The sequence below is a fragment of the Chaetura pelagica genome, unplaced genomic scaffold, assembly GCF_000747805.2.
Source record: "Chaetura pelagica isolate M959 unplaced genomic scaffold, ChaPel_1.0 scaffold34, whole genome shotgun sequence".
Lineage (NCBI taxonomy): Eukaryota > Metazoa > Chordata > Aves > Apodiformes > Apodidae > Chaetura > Chaetura pelagica.
This window is the reverse complement of record NW_009952895.1, coordinates 1,648,312-1,658,007: the sequence shown is the minus strand read 5'-3', so window position 1 is coordinate 1,658,007 and position 9,696 is coordinate 1,648,312. Positions and strand designations below refer to the sequence as shown.

The following is a 9,696-nucleotide window of genomic DNA, read 5'->3' as shown; positions in this document are numbered from 1 at the left end:
GCGCAAACCCGGGGGGTGTGTGTGTTTAACTCGGTCCTTCCTGCGCTGAGTTCAATCCCGTCCGTGCTTTAACCCCTTCGAACGAAATCCACCTGCTCGGAAAGCAGTTATTGATTTATTATTGTTATTGCTATTGTTGTTATAACGTTGTCAGACTCCAGGTTTTGCAGGCGGCCTGCAGGGCCCGGCAGCGGCTCCTGCGCCGTCAGGGCTTTTCCTTGGCCGGGAAGTGTCCCCGGGCAGGGGGGGAAGGGCTCGGGGGCAGCAGGGCGCGGAGGCTGCGGCCGCCTCGGGGCAAGTCCCGGGCAGCGTTTCCCACTGCCTGCAAGAACGCTGGGTGCCCTTCGCTGCTCCAGCTCCCCACGCCTGCCTTTCCTTTTCCTTTTCCCTTTCCTTTCCTTTCCTTTCCTTTCCTTTCCTTTCCTTTCCTTTCCTTTCCTTTCCTTTCCTTTCCTTTCCTTTCCTTTCCTTTCCTTTCCTTTCCTTTCCTTTCCCTTCCTTTCCCTTCCTTTCCCTTCCTTTCCCTTCCTTTCCCTTCCTTTCCCTTCCTTTCCCTTCCTTTCCCTTCCTTTCCCTTCCTTTCCCTTCCTTTCCTTTCCTTTCCTTTCCTTTCCTTTCCTTTCCTTTCCTTTCCTTTCCTTTCCTTTCCTTTCCTTTCCTTTCCTTTCCTTTCCTTTCCTTTCCTTTCCTTTCCTTTCCTTTCCTTTCCTTTCCTTTCCTTTCCTTTCCTTTCCTTTCCTTTCCTTTCCTTTCCTTTCCTTTCCTTTCCTTTCCTTTCCTTTCCCTTCCTTTCCCTTCCTTTCCCTTCCTTTCCCTTCCTTTCCCTTCCTTTCCCTTCCTTTCCCTTCCTTTCCCTTCCTTTCCCTTCCTTTCCCTTCCTTTCCCTTCCTTTCCCTTCCTTTCCCTTCCTTTCCCTTCCTTTCCCTTCCTTTCCCTTCCTTTCCCTTCCTTTCCCTTCCTTTCCCTTCCTTTCCCTTCCTTTCCCTTCCTTTCCCTTCCTTTCCCTTCCTTTCCCTTCCTTTCCCTTCCTTTCCCTTCCTTTCCCTTCCTTTCCCTTCCTTTCCCTTCCTTTCCCTTCCTTTCCCTTCCTTTCCCTTCCTTTCCCTTCCTTTCCCTTCCTTTCCCTTCCTTTCCCTTCCTTTCCCTTCCTTTCCCTTCCTTTCCCTTCCTTTCCCTTCCTTTCCCTTCCTTTCCCTTCCTTTCCCTTCCTTTCCCTTCCTTTCCCTTCCTTTCCCTTCCTTTCCCTTCCTTTCCCTTCCTTTCCCTTCCTTTCCCTTCCTTTCCCTTCCTTTCCCTTCCTTTCCCTTCCTTTCCCTTCCTTTCCCTTCCTTTCCCTTCCTTTCCCTTCCTTTCCCTTCCTTTCCCTTCCTTTCCCTTCCTTTCGCTGGTCCCTCGGAGCGCGCTGAACGGTGAGCCCGGCAGGGATGGGCATCAGGGGCCTTCACCTGCCCGTCTTCACCCCATCTTCTCCTTGGCCCTCTCGGGGTGGATCCTGCTGAGCCACCGCCTGCTCCTTTCCATCTCTGTCGCCTCGCTTGGGGCTCATTACCCGTTGCAAACAGGGCTTCTGGAGGCTGATGAGGCTGCCCCTGCCCCACGCCCACCCGGGCACCCTGCTGGCCTCCAGCCCTGCCTTCCCACGGGCACTTTCTGCTGCTCCCCGAGGTGTGACATCAACGTTTCTATCCGCTATCGCTCCCACCAGAGGGCAGCGACAACCTCTGTCTCACCACCTCGTTGGGATGGAAGTTCAGCCTCCTGCACTTATTTTGTGTTTTGCCCAGGTGGTGTTGAGTGTCCCCCGGGGTTACTTGCCATGGAGCTAAGAAACACAGTGATGCTGGGGTGATTTACTCCTAATAACTAGGAATAACTTGTTGGGTATCTGTCACCTCTGCAGCAGCTGGGACTGCTGTGGAGGGAGCTTCCCAAGGACCATGAAGAGCACAGATAAAGGAAGCCATGAATCAGAGAAATAACTCCTCTACCCAATCTAACAGCCCTTTTCACCATTTTTCCCTCTAGACCTGATCGACAGGGCTTTCAGCAGGTTCAGACACAAGGATGTGGTCCATCTTTCCAGGCTGAAGAATGGGCTGAATGTTTTGGAGCTCTGGCACGGGGTTACTTATGCATTTAAGGATCTGTCCTTGTCCTGCACGGGACAGTTTTTGCAGTACTTCCTGGAGAAAAAGCAGAAGCATGTCACTATTGTGGTGGGTGAGTATGCCTCTTTGTAGCAGGGGAAATTGCTGGCCAGATCTGTACCTAGAGAGCCCTCATCCCACATCTGTCCCAGGCTGCTTCAGGGTGGTATTGCCTCAGGAGTGGCTGGTGTGTGATCTCTGGGCAATGCCAGGGTGGCTACTCAAGCCAAAAGCATCTCATGGAACTTCTCTGCATCTTTTTCTTACAAGTGCAGCAATGCAGATTTGGTGGACACATCTATTTTTTTTGCTTTTCTTCCTTCTCCCTCAATTTGAAACAGGGACTTCAGGGGACACTGGGAGCTCGGCCATCGAGAGTGTGAGAGGGCAGAAGAACATGGACATCTTTGTTCTGCTGCCTAAGGGGTTCTGCACCCAGATACAGGAGCTTCAGATGACCACTGTCATTGAAGACAATGTCCACGTCTTTGCTGGTTGGCATTGCTTTTGGACTGTCCACTTTATGGCCCTGCTGCATCAAAACTGTGACCCTGAAAGTCTCAGGGGGCAGCTGCAGCTGCAGCCAGCCAGGCCATTGCCATCATGGTCACCATCTTTGGACATCTGGCTGACAGGAGCCTGTAGCATATGTCCCTGCTTTGATGACCAAGTGGTTCAAGGCTTCATTTTCTCCTCAGATCAGAGCTGCCTTCATGCAGGCAGCTGCTGCTCAGTGCAGGTGGCTGCACTCAATTCAACACCATTTCTTGGCACTAAAAGAATCACGAGTTATTCCTTCCCTCTGTCCCATCTTCTTTGTGGGTAGCTCACCCACTACCACTTTGCTGTCCCCATGGTTAGGAATCATCACTGAGTGCTTGAGCTGTCCCATGAGCTCCTCTGCTCAGCCAGGTCTCATCTTGGCAGCTCACAGGGGATGCAGGCATTTGCCTTCCTGCCAAATATATACTTGGCATAAGCAAGAGCCCAGAGTGCAACATCTGCAGGAACCACCCAGCTTCCACATGGTGCTTCTCAACCCCCAGCTCGTACAGCCCCAGAGGCAGGCGGGCAGCTCAGGACATCCCTGGCCACAGCAAACCCCAGGGCTTGAGACTGACCCTATTTCTGAGCAGAAATACCTGGTGCATGATGTGCTGATGCTGGCAGATCTAATCTTTCCTTTCTCCTTTTGACAGCCCATGGGAACAGCGATGAGATCGATGAGCCCATCAAGGAACTCTTTGCTGATGTGGATTTTGCCAGAAAATACAACCTGATGAGCTTGAATTCAGTCAATTGGTCAAGGATTATGGTGCAGATTGCTCACCACTTCTATGCTTACTTTCAGTGTGCCCCATCCCTGGATACCAACCCATTGCCAGTGGTGGAAATTGTTGTGCCAACAGGAGGAGGAGGAAATATCACAGGTGAAGGGAAGAAAGATAGGTTAGATAAGGAAGGGAGAGAGAGTGCTGTGACCTATGGACTAAAAGCACTTTGCAGATACTGGGTATTGCTATTTATTAAAACACCCACTCTCTGGTAGGATTTCTTCAGAACCAGTTGTATTTTATTACTCATGAATGGTTATTACTCATGCAGGTGTCATTGCTGATTTGCAAGGTGCAGAAAATCCCAAACCACCCTTTGATGATGACTGTAGCTATCTTGAGGATGGGCACACTGGAAAAGGACAGATCATGTTTGATGCAGAAAAGAGGGAAAATACTGTGGCTCTGATTGCCTAAGTGAGACATTAACAGAGGTGTGGAGTCCTGCCTGGTCCTATCCTGGTTTGCAGGGTAGCGTGCGGTCAGAAGAACCCCTCTTAATTGTATAGTCTGGCCTTCTAAATGTGAGTCCTTGATTGCCTCAATCCCAAAATAGGTTTATGAAGGCAGTAAAGGATCCAATGGACTCACCTGCATTCACTGCACTTCCAGAGTGCCCATCTGAGGCAGTATTAATAAGCTGCAAGAGCCCCAGACATTCACTCCTTCCTGAGCAGCAGTTGCTGGACCTCTTGATTCCCTGCCCATCCATCTTGAAATGTGGAGTTGCCCAAGGGTCAATGTTCAATGGCAGATGGAGCACTGCATCCCCAGATTTCATAAGCTGGTGCTCTACCAAAGCAGTAGAGACAGATACAGAGTCATAGAATCACAGGATGGTTTGAGTTGGAAGGGACCTTAAAGATCATCTAGTTCCAACCCCCCTGCATGGGCAGGGACACCTCCCACCAGCCCAGGTTGCTCCAAGTCCCATCCAACCTGCCCTTCAACACTGTCAGGGATGGGGCAGCCACAGCTTCTCTGGGCAACCTGGGCCAGTGTCTCACCACCCTCACAGCGAAGAATTTCCTCCTAATATCTAATCTGAATCAATCATCTTTCAGCTTGAAATCCATACCCCTCATCCTGTCACTCCTTGCCGTAATAAGAAGCCCCTCCCCAGCTTTCCTGTAGCCCCTTCAGGTACTGGGAGGTGCTCTAAGGTCTCTCCAGAACCTTCTCTTCTACAGGCTGAACAACCCTTTGTCCTATCAGAGTCCATTAGGAAATGTCAGTTCTGCTTCTCAGTTACATGCTCAATCAAATTGTACAACGATTTCTTTGCCAAACCTCCTTTGAATGTTTCTTCACCAAACACACGTGTTTTTTCACTTTTTTCCTAGCTGGCTGTATTGCCCAGAAAATGGGTCTCCCAATCCAACTTGTTGCTGCGGTTAACAGCAATGACATCATTCACAGGACTGTTCAACATGGAGATTTCTCCCTGTCAGAGAGTGTGAAGGCTACGTTAGCATCAGCCATGGATATTCAGGTACGTAATGAATTGGGCAAAATGGGAAAATACCAAATATTACATTTCTTTATACTTTTTTTTCCTTTGTGCTCTGTTCTGTCTGCTTCATGAGAGTGTCATTCTGCCACTGGCAAGGCCTCTCAGTGATGCATCAGGAGATGTGACTCATGATGAACATTTATGCTGCAGACTGCTGAGCTGAGATAGATCAAACCTTCTTCCTCACTTTTCAGGGCCTGACTTTGCAATCTTCATTGTTAAATACTGGGTTTCTGGGACTTCATTATGTGCAAGGTTAGCAAGAGGCAGATGTTTTCTCAAAATGTGACATTTAGAAAATTATAAATCCTGTCATGTCTCAGGGACTTTGTTGATGCTTCTGAAAGGCTCCACCAAGAGCAAGAGACCAGGAAGAAGGTAGGAAAACCCAGAAGAAATGCCTCATCTGTGGCCATCTGCAGCTTGCTCAGAGTAAAACAAGTCTCAGCAGGCAGGCAAAGGCCTCAGAAGTGAAAAGTCATGGAAGTGTAGGAAAGAAACACCTGGAAGCAAATGCCTCCCATTTCATACCCTACCTGGGTAGGCATGAAATCCATAGGGACTGGATCTGCTTTCAAGCAAATCACCAAAGTTTGAGACAGTTGGTGTTGTATCACTGTGGCCTTAAGCTACCTGGGTTTTCCAAAAGCTGTCCAGACACATTGGGAGGACCTGGGAGGCTGGAGGAGCTGCCATGCTTTGCAGTCATTGTGTCCCTATCACCAGGCTGCTGTGGTCTGCAGCTTAACTTTCCTACTGAGGCATGAATGTGTGGGGCTCCTTAGAGCTAACATGGTAGATGGACTCCTTTCTTGGCCTGTGTCCCTTCAGTAGCACTGGTCTGCTGAGGTATCCCAGACTTTGGGAGCATGAGGGAAAGCAGCCAGGTGAGGTGTTGTCCAGAGATGCCCAAGGAGCTGGATTGGTGTGTCCCTCTTCACGTCCTTCTCCACAGCTGCATGGGACATGGGACATCATCATTCAGCTCACATATGAAGGCACCCATGCAAATATTTCTATAGCTGAAGGGGAATTCAGGAGGTCTGCTCAAACCATGGTCAGCCCTGAGGTCAGACTGGGTTGCTCAGGGCTTTGTCTAGTTGGAAAACTTCAAGGTTGGAGGGTGCACAACTTCTGTAGGTTGCCTCTTCTCCAGTCTAAGTTAAAGCAGATAAAACTTTGCAGCTAAACACTAACTGAAGAATTGAAGGTGAAGAAGAAAGTCTGTGTGGATGAGCCTTGTAAGGAGCAATCCCAGGAGAATCACAGCAGACATGGTGTCTTTGCAGTACCTAAAGCCAACCAGGGACTGTTCTCTGACCCTGAGGTCAGGAAGCACCATGCAGCTCATGTCCACATGCCAGAACTTTTCTTGGGAACAGTCCCTACAATAACCTGTCCTCCAGACTAGGCCCCAACTTCCTCCTGGATAACTCTAGTGACCTGGGACAAAACCAGACCTGAGGGCTGGCTAATAATTTAAATGGCAAGGCCAGTTCTTGCACCGGTGTCCTGTCGACTTACTGGTGCCAATACAGTGCTCTGTACTGGAAACCATAAGGCTAATATGAATGGAGGGTGAAGGGAAAGGTCTGGATATGGGAGCAGCAGAAGAAAGGGCAGGAGAGGGAGGTGTCAGGAGGATGGTGCTGAAGGCAGCTCCAGTAGCAGGTCATCGATGTCCAGACATGTTGACATGTATCTGCTCAGGACAGCCAGGTTGGGAAGTAGAGGACAGCCTGAAATGGGACAGCCTAAAGCAAAGGGCAGGCTACACCCAGACTAGACTGAAGATTACAGACTGGAAGCTCTGGGAGATGATGGTGGGAAGATGAAGAACAGGACTGGGGCCATAAGCCACCCAGATAAGGACACGAAAGGCTGAGTAAGTCCTGATGACTTGCCAAGGTAGGACAGGATGGAGAGAGGAAAGGTCACAGACACTGTCAGCTGCTACAGGGTATAAAGAGCTCATCCAGAAGCAACCCTTGAGCCCAGGAGACAGGGGGAGGACTTGGTAGTTGGTGCCCCTTGACCTGTCTGTCCCTGTAACGTATCTTGACCAAACCACCTGGATGAAGGTTTCTTGGTGCTTGTGAGTGCAAGAATGAGATGCTGAGCAGTGAAATTGGTTTGGGACCCTTCTGTATGGTCTTGCACCCAGTTTTGCTGCAGTGTTGCAACAGGGATTGCTACATAGAAGCCAGTCAGGCCCTATATATGCCTTGTATGTTCATAAAGATTATTGATCAGCCCTGCAGGGGTGTCTCAGAAAGTCATGTGGGAGCTGGGTGACTCACAGCAGCATCTGCAACACTGAGTCAACAGCTGGATATTCCTGGTTCTCAAAGACACACTGTGTTATTAGCCTGGGCTCCTCAAGGTGATAGTACAGATGTGGTCACACCGTTGATTTATCTGTCATCCCTTCATTAGGGTGTTTTTTTTTTAATCCAATGGTCACTGCCAGACTGCTCTGACAGGTCAGGGTTCTGAAGGACATCATATTCCCAAAGACTTGTCTTGGGATCTAAGTGTAGGAACACACCAACCCCACCCCAGCTTTCACCGAGAAAAACGTGGCAGTGGGACCTCAACCCTAATTTAGACATCAGGGAATCCACACAGGTGCTCGCCCCCTGAGCCAGATGCTCCCATTTCCACTGCTCACCTATTGCCTTGTTATCCCAGGAGCCTTACAATGTGGAGAGGATCCTCTGGCTGCTCTCGGGCTCCGACAGCCACTTGACAAAAACGCTGATGGAGCAATTCAGTGCATCAAAACGCCTTCAGCTGCCAGAGGAGCTGCACAGAAAGGTCAGTTCCTCACACCCACAGAGCTGTGTGTGTGCACATGTAAGGAGATTTACCACTACCAGTTGTTTTAAACACACTTTCATAATACTAATAAAAAAATCACAGTGGAGTTTTCAACTAAAAAATATAAGTGTGAGGCCAGAGCTGGAGTTTTATATCAATGCGTGTGCATGGAGGTGATAAAAACCTCTTTTTTTAAATTAAGTTTTAAAAAAGAAGCCTAATTCTTTTTTGCAAAGCTAATTCAAAGAATGCCTGCAATTATTTGAATTAGTAGGATGTGAAACCTCTGCATCCCTGGCCACGGTGGCAGTGGCTGCGCACTGAGGCACCGTAAGGTGGGTGCTGGCAGGAAGGGAGGGTGGGCTTTGGGTGGGCTTTGGGTGGGCTTTGGGAGTGGGGCTGCTGGGTTTGGAGCTGGAATTCAGCCTCGGTGTGAGGGCAAGTGGGAGCACAGGCACAAAGCAGAGAGGATCACAGAACTGTTTAGGTTGGAAAAGACCTTCAAAATCGTCAAGTCCAGCCAGTGAGCTAACTCTGCCAAGTTCACTGCTAAACCGTGTCCTTCAGCACCACATCTACACGACTTTTAAGCACATCCAGGGATGGTGACTCCACCACTTCCTGTGCAGCCTGTCCCAGTGCTTGACAACCCTTTCTGTGAAGAAATTTTTCCTAGGATCTACCCAAATTCAAGAGAAAGCCAGATGTTAGAGTTGTGAGGCTCTTTGGGCCAGATGCAAAGTCCTGCCTCTTCCCATCCAATATTCACTGTCCCCAGCAAGGATCCTTTGCCCAGTGCCTGCTCCTGCTGGTGCAGCAGTAGAATAAAGACTGAAAAAATACATTATTCAAAGCATGAAGAGCTATTACACTGAGGTGGGGTTTACAAGCCCTCAGAAACTCCCACGGAGCATGAAAATAGATAGCAGTGCAGAGCTGAGGAGCCAGCTCTTGCCTCCTCTCCATGCTCCCAGCACCTGGGTATGGAACCCCCTCTCCAGCACCCTGGGCCTGTGGTGTTTTCCAGCAGTGCCTCATCCCCTTTTCCTCCAATCCCTGGGGAGCCCCATCCTCCAGCCTCCCTGTTTCCAACTGCTTTGCTGCGTGCCCACAGCACCAGCCTGGCAGGGCTGGGGTGGGGTGGTGAAGCCCTCTGCAAACCTCCCCGTGTCCCCCCCATGGCCACAGCTCTCCCAGACCCTGCGCTCCTGCTCAGCCTCTGACGAGGACATTGTGAGAGCCATGCAGCTCTGCTGGGAGGAAAACCACTACCTGCTGTGCCCTCACTCTGCCGTGGCTGCTCACTACCACTACTCACAGCCAGACAGGTAAGGACAGCCCCGGTTGGGTCCATCAGGGACTGGAGCATCACTTCTCCCTTGGCTCCTGCAGCACCTCCAGCTTGGGTCTTGCTTCCATTGGGATTTCCTTGCTTTTCTTTCCCTCCTAGCACCCCCCGCTGTTGCTTGGCTCCAGCCTCTGCAGCCAAATTTCAGGACGCGCTGCTCCGAGCCGGCCTGGTTCCCCAGCTCCCCCCGGACATCACTGCCTTGATGGCCATGGAAACCAGGTCCACTCCTCTGGAGAGGGGACAGGACTGGGCACAGGTGCTCCGGGAACGGATCGAAGCCGTGGCACGGCGGTGGGGGGTCACGGGGCAGGGGCTCACCCAGAGCTGATCTGCTGGGGCACCGCTGGCTGGTGCCTTCCGGGGCTCACTTTCCACTCCCAGGAGAGCCCTGTGTTCTGCTGGAGGAGGAGCCTACACTCTCCATGCAAGGAATTATTAACAAAAATATACTTTGCCATGGAATAACGAGTTCTGCAGTTCTATCCCTTTTTTCCTATTAATAAAAACGAATGGAAACGCGAATAAACCCGC

The 9,696-nt window shown here is 50.4% G+C and overlaps 1 protein-coding gene across 1 annotated transcript; it reads left to right on the top strand.

Annotated features, from left to right (window-relative positions):
* Positions 1-1,378: 1,378 nt before the first annotated feature.
* THNSL2 (threonine synthase-like 2 (S. cerevisiae)) lies at positions 1,379-9,493 on the top strand (the record flags this gene model as incomplete). The annotated part of the gene is made up of 8 exons (XM_009995623.1): positions 1,379-1,409; positions 2,026-2,220; positions 2,489-2,641; positions 3,347-3,577; positions 4,825-4,973; positions 7,686-7,811; positions 9,003-9,142; positions 9,265-9,493. Coding segments are annotated over 8 exons (1,254 nt in total), but the record flags the coding sequence as incomplete, so codon positions are not given.
* Between the last annotated feature and the right edge of the window lie 203 nt (positions 9,494-9,696).